General features: G+C 40.3%; 1 protein-coding gene and 1 long non-coding RNA gene across 15 annotated transcripts in view; one reads left to right on the forward strand and one right to left on the reverse strand.

Moving 5' to 3' along the window:
* Positions 1-20,862, reverse strand: part of LOC143371697 (uncharacterized) — a 41,779-nt gene extending 20,917 nt beyond the window's left edge. The window contains exon 1 of the long non-coding RNA XR_013086095.1: positions 20,317-20,862. This is a non-coding gene — a long non-coding RNA (uncharacterized LOC143371697). The remainder of the gene's footprint in view (positions 1-20,316) is intronic.
* Positions 1-24,848, forward strand: part of LOC143371646 (phosphatidylcholine:ceramide cholinephosphotransferase 2) — a 46,491-nt gene that overhangs the window by 16,642 nt on the left and 5,001 nt on the right. For 7 of the 14 annotated variants that reach the window (XM_076817081.1, XM_076817082.1, XM_076817084.1 and 4 more), the window contains exons 2-5: positions 16,472-16,848; positions 21,707-21,917; positions 23,736-24,010; positions 24,118-24,293. In XM_076817081.1, coding sequence (XP_076673196.1) covers positions 16,472-16,848; positions 21,707-21,917; positions 23,736-24,010; positions 24,118-24,293 — 1,039 coding nt within the window. Of the gene's footprint in view, positions 1-2,271; positions 2,407-7,198; positions 7,402-15,001; positions 15,144-16,471; positions 16,849-21,706; positions 21,918-23,735; positions 24,011-24,117; positions 24,294-24,848 lie in introns of those variants that run through there. The other 7 variants (XM_076817078.1, XM_076817079.1, XM_076817075.1 and 4 more) reach the window with 4 other exon arrangements.

Raw genomic sequence — 24,848 nt, forward strand, 5'->3', positions numbered from 1 at the left:
GAGTGAATTTGGGCAGCAAAGAAAAAATGTGTTGTGATCAGTAGGAAATCCCCCACATATTCACAAAGTTTCAGAATTTTTTGAACTTCTGGGTTCGGGATGTTCCCTTGTGAGTTACGACTCTTATTGCTATTTTGGTTGTCGGTACCGATTAGGCCCTAATCATTAGGGGATACAATCCCGGGATACGGTATTCGGGGATCCCGCGATCCCGGCTGTTTTTTGGATTCTAAAAATCCCGGGATTTGATATAAATAATCCCGAGCGCGTCGGGATTTTTTAAAAATGTGAATTACTTTATGAACGCCTAAAAAATATAAAAATAAACAGAATAAATAAACCTAGTCATTTCATAATAATAAGGACAATAATAATAATAATAATGATTACTGTTAAGTCGCATATGACTAAACTATATTTTTAAAATGATATTCGTTTCAGACTAATAATACAAAGTAAGTTTGTTTACTTTAAATAAAGATGTGGAATTTTAACACATAATAAATCATTTTAATTACTGAAATTTTCTATTACCCAATCCCGGGATTAATCCCGGAATCCCGAGATAGACTTTAGAAAATCCCCCAACCCCGGGATCGTAAATAATGACCGGGATTGCATTCCCTAGTACCGATGCGATGTCTGTTTAATTCTGTTGTCAAATTTTCATATGCAGGCTTAATTAATAAAGACTGCTTATGATTCTATTCGCCATATTTTCTAAGAGCATCTGCCTGTTGCCAAGTGCACCACGAAGTGAAGTTTTGGAAATTCATTTTCATCATTGACCTTGTCCTGAAGGAAAAGCTTCATCTACCACTTAAGGGGGTATACCCGTTTGAACCCTCGGAAAATGTATACATTTTGTGGATTTTTTTACAAGTCAACGGTTTGATGCAGATTTCCCGTTTTTTGAAAATTTTGAAAAATAAAGAAATGGTGAGAGATCAAAGGTAAAGTTAAATTTTTCTAAGAGAAAAATCCACCTTTTTCCTTTATAAATAATAAACGGGGAATCGAAATAAAAAAAGCCTTCGTTGGACGATGCGGAATCTTATTATGATTCTGCATGCAAAATTTGAAGTGAATTGGTTGAACGTAGCGCGAGTTTTTAGGGCCACCGTTTAGCCGTCTAAAATCGAGAGACTTTCGGACATGTATCCGTAACTTCCGAAAAACAATAGTTTTTTAACTGAAACTTTTTTTATAAGTAGTTCATAATACTATGTAAACATAGTTAAAAAACGGGAAATCTGCATCAAACCGTTGACTTGTAAAAAAATCCACAAAATGTATACATTTTCCGAGGGTTCAAACGGGTATACCCCCTTAACTCAGGGGTGTCGAACTAGCGGCTCGCGAGCCGCAGTGGCGCAGAACGGCCCCCTCCACACCTACTTCACTCCGATGAATTTCTCCTCCAGGTGCCGCACTCTCTCCCTGCCGGGTCTCGTGCAACGCCTGGAGAAAAATAAGTGGGGGAACCGGCTGACCGGGGGCCCGACTCTGTGATGCCAGATCGGGGACGGGTTCCCTCGAGAATTTCCCCCACCTCGCGCACACTACGCCGGAGCTGCGCGTCCGTGAGTTGGACTCCGAAGCGCCGAGCTCACGGACACCCAGCTCCGGCGTAGTGTGCGCGAGGTGGGGGAAATTCTCGAGGGAACCCGTCCCCGGTCTGGCATCACAGGCCCGACTCGTGCGGCTCTCGGAGTGGGGATGTTCGACACTCCTGCTCAGAGTTAAGAGCGATGGGGCCCGCAGTGAATGGAGGGGGAAACACCTACAGGATATGTGCGTGAACTGCGCCTGCGTCAGTCACGCACACATTACCACCGCTCCTGTAGGTGTTTCCCCCTCCATCACTGCGGCCCCATCGCTCCTAATTCTACTCCTGCTCTAAGCGGACAGAATAAACGAGCCCTACTGTAGCTGCTTTCTTCTCCCTGTTAATGTTTTCACGAATCGTTGTCTCACGACGCACAAGAGCGAACGAGTAGTTGCACTTGTGGCGCCTTATTATCTTCTTTCTCACCCTAGTCGCATGTTTGGTTCGCATAAACATGCTTCATCTGTTTAAAGAGAAAAAAGATGAATGCTTGAACCATTATTTCAAGTAATACCTACTGTGACAGGACAGTTAATACTGGCTAAAGCCAACGATAAATCGTTGCACGTTTGTTCTGTTGAAACAGATAAGCCTGTTACATACGTGATACCGTTAGTGGTATCGTGCCGTGTGTGTATTATTCTTGTTTGAACGTCTTTTAGTCATCCACTGCGACAATGTTACTCACCTGTTACAAAACTAGTGGGGACTTCGCGCGTGAAACATGTACTTATGCACTGTTTTCATCAGTTCGTAGTGAATTAATTGTTACTCTTTGTCGCTGTATCCCTTTACAAGTGAGTGTATAATCGTGAAAAAAGTTTACTTCCGCAATGGAAATTATCTTCAACTATTTCGCTCAATAGGTCGTTGATGTAGAAATAGGCTGTGAAAGAAATTGTAGGCATGTGAGTAGGTGATTTGGATCATGAGTGGTTCTTATCGTCATGGAAATGATGTGTTGCAATTGAGAAGTTAAATGCAGACTGGTGTAACTGATATTACATGGTTTAAGCAACATCATATTCTAATGGAAGATAACCACAGACCAAATGCTGGTGATACACTTTTGCACTCTGGGAATAATTTATTACTAAAAAAAAAACTCTGGTGTTAGTACTTTTAAATATATACTGTGGATATGAGTGTTGCACAGCAGTGTCGTCTTAATTTCCTCAGGGCCCCGGAGCTCAGGGGGCCTGCGAAAAATTGGAAAATTAAAAAAAAAGGGTTGTAAAAGCTAGAAAAAAATTGGAAATGGGACATGAACTGAATCTGTCCCTCGGTGTTGAATTGACAAGTGGTATAAGATCGATGAAATGACACGGTAAACAGTTATTTTTCTGAGGTTAGTTAACATTTACATCTTAGATTTTTCACAATTTTCGTATAAAATAAAACGATGTGTCGAGCACACTGCTTGTTTATAAGAAGCATAAATAAAATACAGAATAACTTATTACGGGAAAACTGTGTCAAATTGACACGAGGGACGGATGAGGGTTAAAATGAGGCCCTTTTTTCGTGGAATGGACCCCACGTTTAATCTTATTTATTTAATTGTTTTAATACTTATTCACTTCGTGTATTAGCGCGGTTTTTTTATTTCATTTAATTTAGAATAATTTGGAGGGCCACATATGGAGCTCGTCTCAGGGCCCGCTAAAACGATAAGACGGCACTGTTGCACAGTGATACTAACGACATCGTGTGTTCATTCAGTTGATTTAAATGAAATGAACTCTTAAGTTTTATATATATATATATATATTTATACTTGACAAAATATGAACCTTTAAAATATTTGGATATTATTCCGAAAGGGACCGGCGGCCGATCGAGATGAGGTTTTGGGAGGGAGGGGAGGAGGGGGGTGGGGACCCTATCTAAAATTGTAGCTTCGGGTAATTATTAGTTTCCGAAATATTAATAAAAAATTATTGTTAATTTTTTTTGGAAAATTTGTTTTGGACGTTGGTGCGGGCCCCCCTACCCGGGACCGCTACCGTCCTGCCATTTTTTATTTTTGAAATTTTGTAATCACTCTCATTTTTAGCATCGCCAAACTAACATCAGTTCGCTACTATACTTTACGCGTCCGCCGCACCAATCTAGCCCCAACCAACACTAATACCCGAGATAAGTTGGGAAAGTGGAATGCGTTGTATCGGTATACGTCAACAGAAATATTGTTAAGAGGGGGGACCGTGGTAAAGTGATTAAAAAAAAATCGGCAGGGTGTACCCTTTTATGCACACTTACCCCTGTATATTTTGAACGCATTAATTGCGGTAGCTAAAATTTTATATTCGGGGTCTTTCCACACCCCTCGTAATATCCACTAAGTTTCATCTCGATCGGCCACCGGACCCTTTCGGAAGTGCACAGCCAAATATTTTTCGAATTGTATATGCATATTATGTATACATATAATGTCCGGTAGAGAAAACTCGAGTGTATGTTGATTTCTCGATTTTGATGCTTGATGAAGACATTCAGTCTTAAAAAATGCTGATTCCTCTGGGCTTACGTTCACAATAAGACTTATCTCGAGAAAGTAAGCATTATTTTGAAACCATGCTTCATCGAAAAGATAGTAGATTATAAAAGTAGATTCAATGTGAATGTTTCGTTTGGGCTTCCAAGAAGTTTCAGTTGATCTGTTCACGGAAATTCTTACAGGGGGGGGGGGGGATGTCAGGTAGCGCCTCACGTAATATTTTTTAACCTAATTTCCAATAAATACAAATTCTACCATTAATGTTCCAGAAAAGTAATTTTAGTTTAAATTTCCCGAAACCGAGTTAAATGAATTATATAAACCTTTATAAGAATTTTAATAACTGAAAAAATTAAGTGTAAAAAATATTACGTAAAGAGGGGGTTGGAATATCGAATCTTACGAATTCTTATACTGGGGGTGGGAGGGGGTAAGAATTCGCCAAAATTACCCTTACGTAATTTAAGGACGGCCCCTAACACAAGGGTTAGTTATTGGAAATAGTCGCGCTAGAAGAGCCCCCACCCCCCACCCCCAAAAAAACCCGAAAAGAGTCAGAAACTCTTGAGTTTGCGTGTGCGACGTTTGTACTCGCAGTTTTGTTGATAAACCTTGTACTCTTATAATTAGCGAAATCATCGCTTCTCCGTGTCCCTTACTAGATTACATGAATAATGTGTAATACGCGTGAGTGGCCATAAATTGTTAGGAGTGATGCACACGAGCGGCACGCGTCATTTCGCACTCGCGTCAACATGACAGTACTGTCACAAAAAATTGCGTCACGTGAGAATCTCTTTATACAAGTACAACTACCACAAAATGATCCCTGCCGCTCGTGTGCACCACTATGAAAGATATAACCGAGCATTTTACATATCACATTATCGTGCCCACGTTATAACGATCAACGTAGGTAACAATGTAACGAGCTGTTAAATCGTCGCAGTTCAGTAAGCATTTTCTAAAGTGGTACATAAACGATTACAATGATCTGGCATATTATAGAGCTAGAAACTATCGTTCAGGGATACATACTATGCGCAGTGGCTGACTGGGTCTAAAAATATTGGTTGCCAGGAGACAAAGGTCCCACCCACAACTATAAGGCTGTCACTTAATTTTTACGAGCAATAAATAAAATTTAAAAAATATATATAGCAGCAAAAAAGTACAATTAAAACTTTTGTGAAATAAATGTATATTTTTTTTTAGTAATATTTAGTAATACTGTCCGAGGTTTAAGGGGGTATACCCGTTTGAACCCTCGGAAAATGTATACATTTTGTGGATTTTTTTACAAGTCAACGGTTTGATGCAGATTTCCCGTTTTTTAACTATGTTTACATAGTATTATGAACTACTTATAAAAAAAGTTTCAGTTAAAAAACTATTGTTTTTCGGAAGTTACGGATACATGTCCGAAAGTCTCTCGATTTTAGACGGCTAAACGGTGGCCCTAAAAACTCGCGCTACGTTCAACCAATTCACTTCCAATTTTGCATGCAGAATCATAATAAGATTCCGCATCGTCCAACGAAGGCTTTTTTTATTTCGATTCCCCGTTTATTATTTATAAAGGAAAAAGGTGGATTTTTCTCTTAGAAAAATTTAACTTTACCTTTGATCTCTCACCATTTCTTTATTTTTCAAAATTTTCAAAATCGCCTTCGTTGGACGATGTGGAATCTTATTATGATTCTGCATGCAAAATTTGAAGTAAATTGGTTGAACGTAGCGCGAGTTTTTAGGGCCACCGTTTAGCCGTCTAAAATCGAGAGACTTTCGGACATGTATCCGTAACTTCCGAAAAACAATAGTTTTTTAACTGAAACTTTTTTTATAAGTAGTTCATAATACTATGTAAACATAGTTAAAAAACGGGAAATCTGCATCAAACCGTTGACTTGTAAAAAAATCCACAAAATGTATACATTTTCCGAGGGTTCAAACGGGTATACCCCCTTAAGGAGGTTCGATACCTCCTTATACATGGGAGCTCTGCAGTGATACCAATCTTAGATAAAAAAAATTATGTAGACAAAAATGTTATTTACATGTCTATTCCTAATAAAATTATTACTACACTGTTTCTTTGGAATTCGATTAAAGAAAAAGTGTGTTTAATGCAGCTAGAAACACAATATTTTCATTAAAAGTAGCGTATAATATGCGAGCGAAACGCGGCAACGTCGCTTTGCGTCCATCTTTCTTTCTCTTTCCATCTCACACTTGTGGCGTCCCTTTGCGCGCTTGTACTGGTTCGCAACAAATTACTAAATACATGTTTACAGCTTGGTAGTGTTTTTACCAATTTCTACTGTACCCTTTGTACAAGTATGCATTGTGTAGATGACTACCCGGCGTACAGCGTTGCCACGTTTCAAACAGTTCCAAAAATGCGAGCGCATTGCTGTCTATTCAATTATCTAATAAACCGTACGGTTCATGTCCGATTTTCTTTTTTAGAATTTCACAGGAATACTTAAGCTTTTCATCGCAACATTTTTTAGGACTTCCTCACAATTTTTAAGGACACTGTGTAACATTTTATAGAAACTTTATCACTTCTCCCATAACAGCCTGTATATAAAAGTGCAACTTTGATTTAAATTTTTTCAAACACCGTGCGGTCAATCGGCTTGAAATTTTCACACAATGCGGACTACACTTTGAACATTAGATCAAAACACTTTTCACAGATTTCTCATGATTTTTCGTCCGGTATCGAACCTCCTTAAGGGCACTTGCCATCGGGCAAGCTGACACCCTGCCCAGTCCGCCACTGACTGTATTTATCTGCGACGAGTGTTGTGTTTAAAACTGTTTATACATTTGCGAGGTGAAGATTCGCGCATGCATTCATATTTGGAGCTTTCACGGTCCAACACGTTACTGCTGCAGGCATTTGGGTGCATAGGGTAAACGCACCAATAAATGAACACTTAAGGCTAATGAATGAACACTATTATAAAATTATGTTTGCAGCGCGATTGACTCCACGTGCTGGAAAAATTGTTTGGATCTGAAGCAAGAAATTACAAGAAGTCTCTAATTAATTAGTTGCTTCTTTTAATAACTTATTTTACTCATTTTAATAAAAAATGTCCATTCACTGGTACGTGTTCATTTACTGGTACATCCACCCTATAAGTCAGTCCATTTTTACGAATACCCTGACATTTCGTCGGGACAGTAAAGCTTCGCCGAGAGCTCTTAGAGTCACTGACATCGTATCACCCGGAGGCTTCAAGTATTGTACACTCGTGCGCAATAGTTTATCCGTAGAATGGTAACCGTGATTTCCCTTTCTCGTTTTTCAATTAAATTGATCGCCAGCATAGCAATAATTCAGCGATTAAACCCGGGAGAATAACACGGCGACGCGAAGTTATAATTAAGCTGAATGAGCGCTAGATGACAAACAATTTATTGTCTGCCGAGGAAAGGCTTCTCTATACAGCCTTTGTACGATAACAACCACGCAGTTGGTATTAGGGTCAAAGCTTTCCGGGCAGTGTTGTGAATTCATGCGATTGCGTTTGTGGTCGTTCGAAGCGAATCTGCTCGCAGCGGTGTATTTAGTGTAAACTGTGCCTAGGGCAAGCGTAGAGTTTCCACCCCCGCCCCCTGCATATCATTCCAATTCCACTTTTTCTGTTTTACTTCTTCGTTAAAAGTGTCCATCACGCGAAACATTTTATTTAGAATTTAGGTAATCTTTTTAAAGAAAGTGGAGCTGAAGGGCGGAAGAGACAAAGGTTGGGGGCAAATGAAGCCGAAAAGTGCAACAAGTTTTTTTCAAAGCTTCTCGAAAGAGGCATGCGAAACGCATAAATAACAAGCGTAAACTACTAACAATAATCATCCAAATAAATTTATTCAAGAAACACTATTTCTTTCGGCTTTTTCTGCCTCCCCCCCCCCTACTTGCCCCACCCTAGATACGCCTCTGGCTGCACAACGCGGTTAATCGACAATTTTTAAAAAATTTAGTTCTTTTTAGTCCTTGTACTTGCCTGTCAACATTTCAAATCGACCAATATTTTATCTATGCTCCCTGTCATTTTAAATAGTCTAAGTATCTTCCTGCAAAACTAATAATTCTGACTTGTACTCGTTTGCCCGCCCACCAGAGATATAGTGTCAGTGTAGTACGATTGAGATTCCATTGGAAACTGAGATACAGCATGTACAACTGTGCGAAGTAGCTCATTGGTATGTTTCGAAACTACTGTATGTATGAACAATAGTAATACTTGGCTCAATAAAATTCTAATAGATTTTACTGCTGTATCTATCGTCATTAGGCCAGATGGTTGATTAACAGCTGTGAAATCACTTTGTACAAATACAAAGGGATGACTTGCAAGCAACCACTTGTGGTTGTTCAGGGAGAGTGAGTGTCTTGGTGTAATATAATCGTAAAGATGTACTTAGAATTATTTTTTTAGATAATTTCAAAGTACCTTCTCCGTTATAAATATTAGCTATAACGTGATATTTGTGAAATGACGCGGGGTCGAATTTCAGAACATATTTATACGATTTTTACATGAAATAGTATTTGATTTTGGGCTAGAATAAATATCTTACGTCCCTCGAATAATTAATATTAAATCAACGTTATAATTGATATTAAATTAATAATAAATCTTATCTCTATCGAATAATATCTCGCTATGAATTTGCACTCGTCGTACCTCAGTTTTTAGTCGAATCTTAAAGTCAACATTTTTATTACTTAATACAACCGTACAGGACTTCCAAGTGGCACAACTTTAAAATTTTATCTGATCTCCAACTAGACTTACTTAACTCTAAAAGCGAAAATCCGAATATTTTGGGCCTTATAGAAAAGAAAGAGATTTTAGTCTCAGACTAAAACTCCATGAAACAAAAATTCAATTTTTTGACTTTGTGGCAACCTTTTGAGCATTGCATTAAAAATCTTTCAAAGAATACAGCAATTATTGGCTTTTGGACCAATACACTCTAATAGATTTTTATTCAGCGTTCAACACTCCTTCCAATTGCAGGGTTAAATTTTATCCATTACAATTAAAAAAGTCAAGGCGACCTTCATATCTCGATAAAAAATCAAAATGGCAAAAAATTAATTATTACACTGTATGCCCTCTTTGATGCCATACAACTTTTGTTTCAATCATTTTTTTCATATAACAAAGAGTTTACAAATAATTTAGGAGATACATTTAGATGAATCACCCTGCATAATAATAAACACGCATAACAAATTGAATTTTTTAAAAGTCGTCAAGCAACCACGTTGGATTTCTTCGTTTGCAATGTCCTTTTAGCAACATGATAGCGAAACGGATCGGGATTCCGTCGCCTCAGCTGCCTCTGATAAATACAATTCCATTAATTCGATTGAACTCGTTGAGGCAGCTTTTAACGTCGCATAGATTAACGAGTGCTTTAAGGACATTTCAATTGTCGCTAAAGTGTTTCTAAAATCATATTTATCGCGATTTAACATTGAACTAAACGCGCTTGATTGTGCAAAAAAAAAATGGCAGATTTCAATTCTTCAAGCCTTCTTCTGAGCGCTTTGCTATTTGTTGAACAATTGAAAAAAGACAGTTGAACGTAACGAAAAGCGGAAGCGTCCTCATAAAAGGGTTGCTTCATTCTCGAGTGGGTTTACTATATGGTATCCAAATGGAGGACGCGGTGTCCTCCTTTTTTTTTTACTGAAATGCAGTGTCCTATCATCCAAAAATGTCCGCCTATTCCCGAGACAGATTCAACAAAACCAATCAAATTTGTTGATATTCAATATTTGAACTATGTAGTGTAATATTTAAATATAAACATTTCAAAACCATTTTCTTTCGCCAATAAGTAATTATGTACTTTCTTTTATGATGCGGAGTTCATGAAATACTGAAGCATGTATTTGAAATTAGAATTTTATTCAAGTGAAATTAGTTAGAAGTATTTGGGCAATATTTTAAGTGTTTTGAAAAAAGTCGGCGTTTGAATAACTCGAATCGTTTGTAAAAGAGGAATTCTTTGTTTCAATTCTTATTGGTCGCCTCCTGGAGTTATCCAGACCGATCCGGTTTTGTCTAGATACCTTAATTATGAAGTAACACACGATACTTTCTACCAATGTAAATCCATTATAATTTCTGCAGGAAGTTGACCATGTGACTGGCGCGTCAGAGACGATCGGCTTCTATTGTCTGAGAGTTAGTAAAAGGCCAAAGGCTGAAAGGAATTAAGAGGCTACGTTACAGGCTCGCAAAATATATGCACTTATCTTTAAAATTACTCTTTCATCAACACACATCTGATTTTAATCTGTGTTAATAATTGAGTATCCGGAGACTGCTTTCCATGTAGGCAAAATCATTCTGGATCCTCATTCTTTGCACGATTTTACACTGATTTATGTTTACAAATTACAAATTCGTAGATACAGTGCTGGAAAAAGGATTGGGACACCCTTTAAAACAGAATAACTTTTTTAAAATTTGTCCGAAGGACTTGAGTTTTTTTTTTGAGAAGCTAGAAGGAGCAGTTTACTAGGTGACGTGTTTCGTCGTTTTGAACACAATTGCAATTGGTGGGAATAGCGAAGAAAATAGTGAAGGGGTCGCTTTTTCAACTTGCTTATCTGAGTCTGTAATGAAAATTTAAAAATCCTGTTTGTGGATTTAAGTAAGCTGTATACATTAGGGTGGCTCTTATTTTCGACTTTTGAATTTTCTTCGGGGCACCCTTTAGGATTTTCTTCGGGGCACCCTTCAAGATTTTCTTCGGGGCACCCTCCAGAATAGTTCCAAATAATTAAAAAAAAGAGTTATAATATCGCAAAAATATCGAAGCTATAGATTCTATATTTTCGATACTTTTGCGAATTTCGGTTCCCAATTTTCAGTAAACATTCATGACATATCAAACACTGACAATAAGAAAAAAAAAGTATCTTTTTCGCATATTTCGGTATATACCTCCCCCCTTAAATGTTTAAAAAATAGTCCTGGAAAATAAAAATTCTATTTTTTTGTTCGCCTTCATAAATAAAAAGTGTTCTAGAAGCATTTAAACTTTCAAATTTTGAGGAAAAGTTTTATTTTTAGTTTTTCGGACTTTTTTCGAAAACCGTTCGTCGCACGAGAAAAAGTAATAGAACATAAAATATGCTCCTTGTCCGGATCTACAACTTTTGTTTGACTCATTTTTTTATTTAATCGATAACTTGGAGGATATTATATAAAATCGACTTCGCGAGCTGTTAAATAATGATTTAAATGTTTAAGGGCCCAGGGGCACCCTTCCCCGTTAACCGATCGAGCTCAAACTTTACACGGATTTTTTTTTAATTATTTGGAAGTATTCTGGAGGGTGCCCCGAAGTAAATCTTCAAACAAATTTTTACTAAGAGTAAATAAAAGCCACCGTAGTATACATACAGTATTTCCTCGTTAAGGGCTCGGTTTGGTGTACACGATACGGAGTTTTCGCTATCCCCACTACTTCTGTCTCACTCTTGTCCGGCGAAGGCGAGAGCGAGATGGAACGAGAGTGTGCGAGAGGCACTGAAAGCGAGGGAGGACAGTACGAGACAGACGACGTGTTGATGTTTTTTCCTTTGCGTGCGCGATGGTCGCGAGCGCTTACCGTGAACACGAAAACCGCTTCGCAAAACCTTGACGCAGGTCCGGCTCACGGTAATCGCTTGCGACCATCGCGCACGCTCGCCGCGCACGCAGTGTTCCATCTCGCTCCCCCCTTCGGCCAGAAAGAAGCGAGAAACGAACACTCGGAATTAGAGCTCCGTTCACGATAAGGGCTCAACGCCGATCCCAACCAGCGAGCCGCTAACGAGACATTACTGTATAAGTACACTAATTCCCATTTGTATGCGTGTTGGTCGAGGGCCACTGTTTGCATTAAACGAGACAAGGAATTGCAGGTAGTATTATACCTCATCATTTCACGTTTGGCTAGTTTTTCCCTCGAATCGCTTGACAATGAGAGTGAATGGGATATACCGACAGCGAGAGAGCCTCGATCGATGCGCAGCAGCCAACAGTATAATAAACCGTGCATGCGGCCTGAGTCAACCACTGATGAAAAGTAAATTTTTCACATTTCACATTAAACCTTCATGAGAATACTAACGATGGATTGGTGAGATTTTCTCGATGAAAATAAGTTCAAAACCGACCCAATTTGGGCCTTGTAGTGCACTTTCCAATATGTGAGGTACAACCTATATGCAAGGTGTCCGGTTAATCACTGGTCTCCTTAATGCTTAGTTTACACATGACGAGTTCTCGGCCGAGTGGGCCCACTGGGCCCAGCATTCGCCCAGTCTGAACGCTTATTCTATAGTACTCGGCCGAGTAATCCGGCGGGGCAGATTTTCACTCGTCAGGTGTAAACTCACCTTGAAAGCTTAAGTAGTTCACATTAATCAAGTAAACGGTACAGTAGAGTGGCGAGTGTTAGCCGAGTCGATTGGTAGAGCGGACAGCGTAGTAGCTGGGCCGAGCATTGGGCCCAGTTCACTAGGCCGAGTTACTTGGCTAATGTAAACTAGGCTTAAGGATGTGATTAGGAAGGTAAAATTAAGAAAAAATGTTGTATAAACATGGTGTCAAAAAGGAACACTTAATGAGATGTACGTTTTCAAAGATTAGCACTACTTATACGTCGCAAAGTTATAGACGTTCAGAATAGCCACCGTTTTCTTCTATGCAACGATCAAAGCGGCGTAGCAATGATTCACGAATTCGTGGGAATGTGTTTAGCGTGATATTGTCACTCGCAGCTATGGGGAAGGTTACATACAGGGTGTTCGACTGCTGGTGGATGAAAATTTAACGAGTGAATCTAGACACCAAAATGAGGAATAAGGAAATTGTAGTTGAGGCTTCGTTTTTTAATTATAAGCGTTTAAAGACAGCAGCGCACGCGGGTGAAGCTAGGGGTAGGGTCGAGTAGTGGTGGTCATAGCCACACGAGTTTGTGTAAATCTGTTTTTCCCCTACGTGTTTCAGTGTAGCTGATTTTTTTATTTTTTTTTTTTAAAAACAATTATACGTTTTAGTGCTTAGGAGATCTGATATCTTTTGTTCCTTTTGGGTAGTGTGATTCTGTGTTTCGTGTGAGTTCTGCGGGTATGATTATCGATAGAAAAATAGGTTATAGTGGATATAATGGAAACAATGGATTTCAGGGAGTAGGCAGGTTTACTGTAATTCAGCGGTACCCCTTAATTTTGGATTAAGTGTGGCCAAGTCGAGTGTCGTAAATTTCGTCACAGCTTCTCTGAGGTAAGTGACTCCATGCGACAGTGGCTTTAGTTACCACTGATCGACCGTTCTCCTAGCCTCACCCGCGTGCACCGGTTTCAGGCGGTTTGCCTTCTTTTGGGCAGAGTGCACACAATTTTTAAACGCTTGTAATTAAAAAACGAAGGCTTAAACGCAATTTCCTTATTCTTGATTTTCGTCTTGTTTTGGCGTCTAGAATCACTCTTCAAATTTTCTCCCACTAGTAGCCGGAGAACACCCAGTATATGGCCGGTCAGAGAGGGTGAGAGGAGTAACTCCCACCATGCCGCTTGTCTGCATTTTTCTTAACGTTCTCGCTCCTCCTCCGTTCCGCCTTAAGGCTCTGATGGTGGGGGCCGATTTCCCTTCGATTGCTGTCCGCGAAACCGCTCAGACCGGCCAATATTTGTGACCTCTACTGTAGTATAGCTTTCCAGAGTTTGTCACAATTTTCAAACTCGTGGGGATCAACTGTTTGCTTTATTCTTCTCGAGAAATAGGAATCTAATGATGACTTTGTTGGAGCCATTTTGCCCATTTCGTTGGAGCATCTATCAGCTCAGATCACGCTATACGTTGACATACATGGTTACTTCTTTGAAGATTTATATTTAATTAAGTATCGGCTTTTGACACCATGTATATACAAACAGTTTTTTCTTTATTTTACCGGATGAATAACTGGATACCCTGTGTAATATAATTAACCCTCGGACAACGGTGCCAGGGTCTTTTTGGATCCAAGCATAACGTTAACAGGTGAAAACTTCAGGAAACGAAGAAATTACGTCGCTACGGCTTTGACCCTTGTACGGATATTGTAAAGTTACACGGATAAGTAAAATTGGTTCAAATTGAAGAACCGAGCATACAAAAATAAAACTGAGTTCGTTTAATTAATACGGTTTAATATTTTAAGAACTTATTAGATTTCTACAATAACAAAATTAAAAAAAATATTATTTATTATTGACGGTTGTTAGTTATTTAAAGATGTAGAAGAGTTTCAGTCCAAGTAATACATTAGTAAAGGAGAAACTGATGGTCTTCAACTCGATTTTGGGTAAAAGTAGCTGGTACCCAATTTCCGTACAAGGGTTAAGGGGTCATTTCACTGTGCGTCGTGAAAAATTGTCATTTTGTCAGTTTTGAGATAATCGCGTTTAAAGTTGTCAGCGCGTTCCGCTTAGCGCGCCGCTTTCTCTGCAACTCTCGGCTATAGCAGCCAAACTAAACCGAATCCGACCACGCAACTTTACCAGCACATTCTTAGATATATGTACTTGCTTTCGAAAAATGGAAAAAGAAAATCGCCTTTTTTCAAACCGTCACAGTGGAATGGCCCCTTAAGAAAAAGAAGGTCGTTCAAAATGCGTATAGTAGGGCAGTTGACACGGGTCCAAACTGACCCAGGCGCTGCCTTTCCTGTGATGACACGAACCGCCTGCCGTCCGCGGTTTAAATATAGACCGAATTACGTCTCGTTTGGAGCGATTTTCATCTGGAAGGCTTCGTCAATCCAGCTGCAATATTCTCGCGAGGATCTACGAGAAATAAAGACATTTTAATTTTCTATAGGTAATGACTCATCTGGCATGCCGGTTTTATTGTTCTCTGCTGTCGGTGCGCCGGCATCTCATTGGCGAAGGCTCGCTGGCGCCGAAACAGTGGTAGGGATGGTCTGAGCGCATAAAACGCGGGTACCTGAACACGTATACAGGCAGGGATTCTTGAACTTATTTTTCAAATGTATCTGTTAAAAATACTGTATCTGCCTTTAAATAATCGCTATTGACTTGCATGTGATGAAGTGCTTATATAATTGATTTACGACGCTGTGAAATTTTGTTAGCTGTGCATTTTATTTCACTTGAGCAACAAAATGATAAAAAAAAAACAAATTTCATACATGAAGAAACAATACATTCTTTAGCAGATTTATGGAAAATAGAACTTCTGAGTTTCGTAAAGAGGTTTTCTACGCAATCATTGAATTTTCATAAAACAGTTCAGTCTTGCTTACGCTGTATACCAGGGGTGTCGAACTAGCGGCTCGCGAGCTGCAGTGGCTCCCTCTCCTCTTCGCCTGCTCCGTAGAGCCGTAGGAGAACGGCCCCCTCCACATCTATAGTGCCTCTACGAGCTATAGTGACTTAGGTGTGAGTCCTCTTGCAGGACTGTGCTTAGGGATGACCAGGACAAAACCGGGGCCCTAAAGATTAAGTAATATAATTTCGATTTTAATAAAATAAAAAAGAAATTGAAGAAATTGATTATCAATATTAAAAGACATCAATTAAGCTTTGCTACTGGCAATTAAAATTTGTCCCGTTGTCAGTACATATTAAATAAAAATCCATTGTAGTAAGGTATATGTACTGCATTAGAACAGTTGTAATATAAATTATTTTATATTAACAACTTATTTTAAATTAAAATCACTGCATGTCTTGAAGTAATGTTGGAGACTTTACCCTTTAGGACCCCAGTTTTGTCCTGGTCTTCCCTAAACACAGGCCTGCAAGAGGTAGTAGGAGGTACGTTTGGCGGCCCGTACCCAGCAGGGTATCTGTTAAGACCCCACTGAGTGACCTCGCACCTAAGTCACTATAGCTCGTAGAGGCACTATACTTCACTCTGATGATTTTCTCCTCCGGGTGCCGCACTCTCTCCCTGCCGGGTCTCGCGCAACGCCTGGAGAGAAATAAGTGGGGGAACCGGCTGACCCGGGGGCCCGACTCGTGCGGCTCTCGGAGTGGGGGAGTTCGACACTGCTGCTGTACAGCGATCTGAAAATGCTCCTTGGCGAGCCGATTAAAGTGTTTCTGTTTTCCTGCAATCTGACTAAAACTGTTTTCAACATGTTCACAAAGCAATGCCACACCTTTGCCCTCGTTACTCCTCGTTAAACATCAACAAAAAATGAATGTGCTTCAGTGTTCGCTGTTCTCAAGCCGTAGAATAGTTGGCGAGAAAACTCGTCCGCTCGTCCGTCCGCCGCGTGGAACGACGAGCAATTGCCATTGTAGCTGCATCTTCTGTTTGCAGGATGGTATTGGACCCCAAAGTCACGAGTCTGCACAGTGATTACGGAAGCTTTGATCGACCGTTAGGCGCCGGAGAGGGTCACGAGAGGGACGTCGAGGCGGCGGTTGATGGAAGTAGTAACGGAATGGCACAATCGAGCGACATTTACCAGCGGCAACCGTTATTACCTGGTGCACCGACCAAAGGCAAGGACAAATGGGCCGGGGTGGCATCTGGTTCGGATTATTACGTGGACGATGAGGACGAGAAGATCGACGGTCTTGGCCGGCATCCTGGGATACCGAATAGCTCCGGGAACGGCGTTGTCAAGCTCGACATACCTGCGCCGCTTCGGGAGGAACCTCGCTTTCCCAAAGAGAAATGGAAAACGTTTCTTGGTAAGACCACGAAAGGCTTCCCGCTGCTTAAACGTCGTGTATCTCGAAATTCAAGGTAATCGGCCGTTTCGAAAGGGTCACCCTGTGAGTCTTGTTGCTAAAGCTCGGTCGATTTCAAGATTATTTTCGGAGATGGGCATGATTTTAAGGGTGAACTTTTAAAGGGCCTTTTTCGCTGGTAGAAAACCAGGACGCATGTGCGCAAAGTTTGGCACCGGGCTATTTCTTGCGAATATGTACCTATTCTCCGTGGTTCCAGGCTGCGCTAGCTTTTGATAAACGTACATTCCCTAGTAGCATTTCTGGTTGGCCCACAGTATCCCCAAGTTGGGAATTAGTTGGCCACCAAAATGCCAACAATAAATGCTACTAGGGTTGTGTATGTATACCTATACATGTTCTACCTGGTGAAATGCATTGTATACCACAGCGTCGCAGAAAAGAATATTTTAGAGGTCCTACGTAGAGACCGGTCGGCGAGAATTTCTGGGATGAAGGAAGCGTGGCTAAAGAGCACAGTTTTTATGCGCTGCGGCAAAGAGAAGAGTAAATGTGAATCCTCGTGCCTATTGTTACGTCCCATCGTGTACAGAGGCTGCCAATGATTCGTGCCACCTGAACGAACGCACAGCGGTCGGTTCCATTAGGATAAATGCCTGCCCCAGCGTGCATTTATTACGTTCGATTGGAACGATTGGTGGTCGGGGCGCAATACGCGTGATATTTGACTTTCTGCGGCGACCCGGATTCCTTGAATCACACTGGTTTATTTTCGTCGCATCGATATATGTATGCGCATATATGAATGTATTGTTAAGTGCTGAATGTGATATTTCGCGCAATTTCCTAAAACGTCATTCCACATTTATCCCGCCACCGGGCGGATGAGATCATCGATAGAATTACTCGAAGAATTAGAATTATATGGCGCATATAGGGCACTATGGTCTTCTCCACTTGTATGCACGCTGGTCGAGCCTGGGAAATAGCACCCCCATTATTTTACACCTGGTTGGATCTTCGCTCGCACCGCTCGAAAAGGGGAGTGAATGAGATGTACCGAGAGTGAGCAAAATGGTCGAGAGACCATTGACCGACGTCCGGCTATTCGTGGGTGAAGGGTCTCTCGTGCTGAGTAAAGGTCTGCGCACACATATCAGTTCCGTGGCAGTAGAGGGGCGTAGAGGGTCTCTTCTTACCACTGGCACGACACGGTACTGACATGGAACTGATATGTGGGCGCAGAACTTTAAGGTCTGGGTTAGGGTCCCAGACCTAACCCACACCTTTTTTTTTTAGAGGGGGAAAATGCGTTACGCATACCCCGGCCGATGTGTCGGGGTTATGTGGGACTTCTCACTGGATGTTATGTGAGTCTCCCCACTAAAAACCCCCTCTCTCGTTGGGCTCCTCAGCGCCCCCTGACCCTGGAACGTCTGCTGTAGTACTTCAGGGTAGACCTAACCCAGGACTAACCTAGACCTTTAAGGTCTGCGCACATATATCCGTTCCGTGTCAGTTCCGTATCCGTCGTGCCAGTGGTAAGAAGAGACCCTCTACGCCCCTCTTCTTCTTACCACTGGCACGACGGATACGGAACTGACACGGAACGGATATGTGTGCGCAGACCTTTAGACCTTTACTGAACCGTCACGGAACTGATGTGTGTGAACCCGCCTTAAGGAAGAGAGTGGTGGAGACGCAAGCATAGCAGAGTATGGGAACCGCAGCATCCATACATGCGGGGAAGACAGTACATGTTCGTAAAGTGACTTTAAAAGGCTCCGCAGACGTTATGATTGTTCGTAAAATCTGGCATATGGCTATCGGCTTCACAGATAAAGGTATCCCCGCAAACAAACACGAATATCCGCTCCACGCCGCGGATCGCATAAGGCAGCGGTTGTTTATACGTGGTGGCTTATGGGCAGTGTTATCTGATCCGCGGCGGATCCGCTCCGCGACGCGAAATTCGCGTTGGTTTGGGGGAGCCTTAATAAGGTGAAAATCGGTCATAGCTTGCGGTCTCGCGCTCGCCAAGCCGAATCGCTGAACAAGGGCAAGCCGAGCAAGTTCGGCGATCCACGCGCCGTCTGATTCCACCTATAGATTGCATTGTTTGCGCGTGTTCGGCGACTGATTAGAGACGATTTGTGTTGGGCGATATTATTCTATCGATGTACGGTAAGTCGTACGACGAATTTCCATGGCTATCTCCTTAAGGGGGTAGGTTACCCTCGAAAGCCCTAGAACAGGCCTTTTTTCAAACGCAAATTGTAAAGGGATAAATAACAGTAGGGAGAACATCTTTTTCTAGTTTTAATCGTTATTCTATGAGCTTTAACACCAAAAAAGAAAAGTTTAAATATCTCTATGTACATAAAAGTTGTGAGTAAAAACGTAAAGGCATGTACGCGATGCACCGTTTGATGGTGAACATAAAATCTCGAAAACCGCTCCAATGATTTGGATGAAAATTTAATGAGAGATGCAGAAAACCATTACCTACGATGAGCCGGGAGCAGAATTTCGACAAAAAAATAATACAATTTTTATGTTGAAAAATGCGATTTTATCGATTTCTTGTATGAAAAATATTTATCTTTTTTTTTAAAGAATTTATCTCGAAAATCTCCTCCCGATACATCGTAGGGGATGGTTTTCTATCTCTCATTAAATTTTCATCCAAATTGTTGGAGCGCTTTTCGAGATTTTATGTTCACCATCAAACAGTGCACCGGGTACACGTCCTTACGTTTTTACTCACAACTTTTATGTACATAGAGATATTTAGACTTTTCTTTTTTGGTGTTAAAGCTCATAGAATAACGATTAAGACTAGAAAAGAACGTTCTCCCTACTGTTATTTATCACTTTACAATTTGCGTTTGAAAAAAAGCCTTTTTTAGGGCCATCGAGGGTGATCTACCCCCTTAATTTTATCCCACAGCGCGACGGGTTGTAGGAACAATCGTAACGTCTGTGGACAGGTTTACGATCGTGTTTGAAGTTAGACGCAGACAATTCTCATATACACAGAGGTGAAGAATTTGAATGGAGACCTTGCTTGGTTGATGAGGATGACTGTTTTGCTTGGTGGAAGTGTCAGGCTGATATTAAAATTAAACGTATTTTTCTAAATAGAATTTCATATTTTTCGTGTTCATGGACGGCAGACGCATCTAATCCTCAATAAGACAACTATCTATAGTATCTATTCGCACAGGATCACGGTATTCTGGGTATGAAGATACTATAACTTGGTAGACAAATACTTTGCAAGGTATTTCAAATTGTGTATGACCTTTGTGTAAGATGTTAAAACGCATCGTCATACAATAAATTCCTTACAGGTATAAGTACTATATCTGAACACTTGACCATTAATAAAAATCTTACGCGTATTCTTTAACATAGGCATTCGATTAGTGAATGACAACTAATCAGAATGGAAACTCACAAGGGAACATCCTGAATCCGGAAATTCAAAAAATTCTGAAACTTTGTGAATATGTAGAGAATTTGCTCCTGATTAGAACGCACTTTTTGTTTCCTGCCCAAATTCACTCTAAGGGGGTGTAATTGACCGCTGAAAATCCGGTTATTTACCGATTTTCTGTTATAATTCGTGAACTGTAAAATAATTTTTTTACCAAATGATAGATCCAATTAAACGAAGTAACTTTTGTCTTGAAACTTTTTTTCTTTCTCTTACAGTTCACGAGTTATAACAGAAGGGGTTAATTTCACCCCCTTAGAGCGAATTTGGGCAGCAAAGAAAAGTTGCGTTGTAGTCAGGAGGAAATCCCCTTGCATATTCACAAAGTTTCAGAATTTTTTTTAATTTTCGAGTTCGGGATCTTCCCTTGCAGTGGTGTTACATTTCAAAAATAGTGAGAAAATTTAATGCGTTCAATTGTTTATTTTACAGCGTTCGAGGAACACGTGGAGTAATTCTAGAAGTGAGACAAGCTGTAGCTTTTCTTTTACACAAAAAAAAATTATTTAGGGAAAATCAATACGTTGCAATATATATGCATTTCTTTTTTTAAATGGAACCACTCGTTCTTTCACACAAGTCCATTATTTGAAAACTGTAACGCTGGAACGTTTGTAGACTTGCCGTAACATTGTCCGTTCCTAATATGAAATTATGAAATATCTGGTGAAGTATTTTGTTCTCAGTGGCTGTTCTCGAAGCTTAAGGGGGGTGTGCACTGGCAAACCAGTTCTCAGCGACGGTGTCCGAGCGATCGCTTGCTTCTGCCTGGAACACTAATGAAAATTTAAATTTCTATATTTCCTATTAGACCTTCTCAAAGCACTGCCACTAGGTGAACAAGAATTTTTTCGATGAAGATGAGTGCAGTCTACGACCTCATTCGGGTTATTCTTAGTTATACGTGATTCGTATCGTTTCCGGATTCCGTGGATCAATTGGACAATTGCGTACGATTGAAAGTAGTCCAAATACGGTGGAGTTTGGACTCATTTTCATCAAATTTAAATTTTCATTAACAGATGATTCGTCGCAGGCTCAAGCTAACTGGGCGAGCGAAGGAATCGCTGCAGTGGCGAAGTAGAAAGCGAACACCGAGCTCGCGTTGTTTTCAAAGCGAACGTTCGAGGACTCGTAGACAATATTTTCGGTGCATTCCAGAAAATATCGACGTAAAGACACGCTAAATCCTGCACCGGACGCCACTCAAGGTGTTAACATCTGTTGCCAATTGTTTCGCCGCGACGACGATATTTTGAAAAAACAATTCACAAATAAGCAGACAATTAACAATTTATAAAATATGCATTCTTTGTTCAGCGACAGAAACATGTCTGAGAGCACTAATTTATGTTGCAGCATTTTTATTTATGGTCGTGAACTTCATACTGACCACAACATCCCTCGCGATGGTGCACGAACGGGTCCCAGATCGAAATACATACGGACCACTCCCGGACGTGGTGTTGGACAATGTTGCCGCTCAGGATTGGGCTCTTAATGTGTCAGAAGTTTTGATTATGATAATGTCCAACTCAGCGATGTTTTTTATTATTTTCCATAAGCATAGGTGCGTGCCACACACAAACGCACAAATAGTGTTTGGTTTGAATAGAATGGAAATTTCCCGTAACACACCTAAGAAAACGAAACATAAATAACCGTAGCACTGGTATGCAGTTGCATGCGAATTTAGTTTGAAGGGGGAAATATCTTGTGGTCGTAAAATATCGCTCTTCCTTCGCATGCTAGTTTAATTCCCATTTGTGGAAAAATTCAACGATAAAATTCAAGCGAAATCCTGCAGGCTTTGAGTTGGGTCTGGTTTAGGTGCAGGCTAGGGAAGCGTAATAGAAAAGCGCGGAAGCTAAGGGGTAGAAAGACCTAAGGAGAAACTAGTATTATATGTGTACAATATCTTACGTGTAGGAATGGGTAAATGGAGGAAATACTAGAGGAGATAGCAGTGGCGGATTTAAGAAAAAAGGCCTAGGAGGCAAACGTTCTTAGGGGCCCATTTTTCGAGAAAATGAAGGGGTAGTTTACTAAAAAGGGGTAAATGTATAAAAAAAAGTATAGAAAAAAATATAGTGCTTGAATAAAATCATAATTTTTTTTTAAGATAGGGCCCTAGGGGGCCTTCTGAGCAGGGGCCCATTTTTCGGGAAAATGAAGAGGTAGTTTACTAAAAACTGTTTCAGTGTAATATTACAGAAAAAATACAGTTTGGATAGAATAATAATTTTTTTTAAGAATAGGGCCTTGGGTGGGGCCTTCTGGGCAGGGGCCCAGGTAAATCCGCCACTGGGAGATAGATAGTAGAGGATTAGACGTAGAAATCGTCTCCACTAGTGATATTAGGATATTAATATTACTATTAAATAAGTATTAAGTATGATATTAAGATTAAACATTAGAAGAATGTTAATAGGAGACACTTCGGTGCACCTAACCCAGACCTTGTTAGGACTGGCAGGCAAATTGGTACTAGTCATCCCTCCCTGAACCAATGTGATGTAGTTAACAGTTCGGGGGAGATGATGTTGTGGGATGTTTAGTGGGAAAAGTAAGTGCTGGCTTGGCATGGATTAGATGTGTACAGTAGACCACCGTCTGACGCGCTCTCGTATTACACGGACTCGTATAGCGCAACGGAAAAGTTGCGGCAATGCTCGTATAATGCGGTGAAGCAGCTGCGTATAACACGGCAAATAAATTTAGAATTCTAACCAATCTCCATTTGTAAGATAACAGGTTTCCATGCAATCGCTTGTTTTCTAACGACAAAATGATTAACACTGTGACTAGCGTAGGTGTTTGAACATTGCTCCTTCAAGGACAATATATTCACAAGACGATACCGTTGAAATTTACTTTTGGATAGCTCCGACAGTGAATACATTTCAACAATATTCCAGGAAGGAACTTCCTTAATTTCAATTTTTGTTCGGTTTTCAAATGGAATAAAATATATTCTACTGTTATAACTTTAAAGATACATATCTCAAGATTTTATATCTCTTAAAATAAATCCCTACATCTTTTATCAATATGTGCTTTTACATAATCCATGATTCATATAACACGTAACGCACCCCGCGCGTTACACGAGGGTCTACTGTACTTAGCTTGGATTTGCAATCTGTTTTGGTGCATCTTCGCATAACTGTAATAATCGTTCGTGATACTGGAGCAACGTAGTAGCATTTCGGGAACCATTTTAAAAGGATAAGCTTGTAGGGCGTAACCACTCTGAACACCCTTGAAGTTCAGTTTAAATTTCCCCCTTTGAACTGCAGGTAACTTAGGTGTCTTTGAGCGTTTGAGTACCACTGTAAGTCGTTATTAAAATTGTTATTGTTTTATATTACCGTCTGTTTGTTTTCAGATTTATTGTTGTTAGAAGAGTGTTTCTTCTGATGGGACTACTGTATATGATGCGAAGCGTTACAATGTATGTGACGGTACTACCGGTAGCCAGTAAAACATATTTCTGCAGCCCGAAAGCAAACCACACGAGTCCGCTTCTTATTACGAAAAGGGTTCTGCAGCTCATCTCGGGCTTCGGCTTGTCTATAAACGGCAAGCACACTTATTGCGGGGACTACATTTACAGCGGTCATACGGTCGTGCTTGTACTTAGTTACCTGATTATTAAGGAGTGTACGTATTCCTTTCACGTGATATTTACAATACTCCTTACATTTAAGCGCGCGATCTGTGCCTGAGAAATCTATAGAAAGATAAAGAAAAGAATTCCCAAAATGTAGATTCTCCAAGAAGATGTCAGCCGATTCATTGGGTGGCAGGCATTGCTGTCCTCGTTGGGGTAATTATGGTCCTGTTGGCTCATGGTCACTACACTGTAGATGTCCTCATAGCGTACTATGTAACCACACGCTTATGGTATATTTATCATACGTTAGCTAATAATTCGCACCTTAAGGTAAGTCCCATTATTTCTTTATTTGATGTCTCTGTGTAAGAGTTAATAACCGGGATTGAAAGCAACTATAATATCGGCTTCAGTTTTTGAATTATTCATCACGGCTCTTTTCAAACGTTTATTCGAAACTGCGATTCTTCACAGCTGCTTTGCGACATAACTTTATATAACAGTTCGAAGCGGTTGTTTCTAGAAGAGTTTCAATCTCTGGTTGACGGTATCATAAAATTCATTTTAAAAAAATCGTCAGTTTTTAGAAACAGATAGGCCCGGCTCGAAACATAGGCGAGCTTTCCAAATCGCGCCCTTTATTTATAATACATTTGTGTTGAGTTGTTTTACGACTTTACTCTGAATTTTTATTCGTAGCTTAGAACATTTATAGTACCACTTGTAATGATTCATTTAAATCTTTATTTTAAAAAATGCCAACAATGAAAGGACCATTTTGCGCCCCTTGCCAACTTTACGCCTTAGGCAGCTGGCTGATTTTATCTGCAGGGACGAGCCGGGCCTGGAAACAGAGTTAAATTGTCATATTAAAGGAAATGTTGA

This window comes from Andrena cerasifolii, chromosome 7, assembly GCF_050908995.1.
Source record: "Andrena cerasifolii isolate SP2316 chromosome 7, iyAndCera1_principal, whole genome shotgun sequence".
In the NCBI taxonomy this organism is placed as follows: Eukaryota; Metazoa; Arthropoda; class Insecta; order Hymenoptera; family Andrenidae; genus Andrena; species Andrena cerasifolii.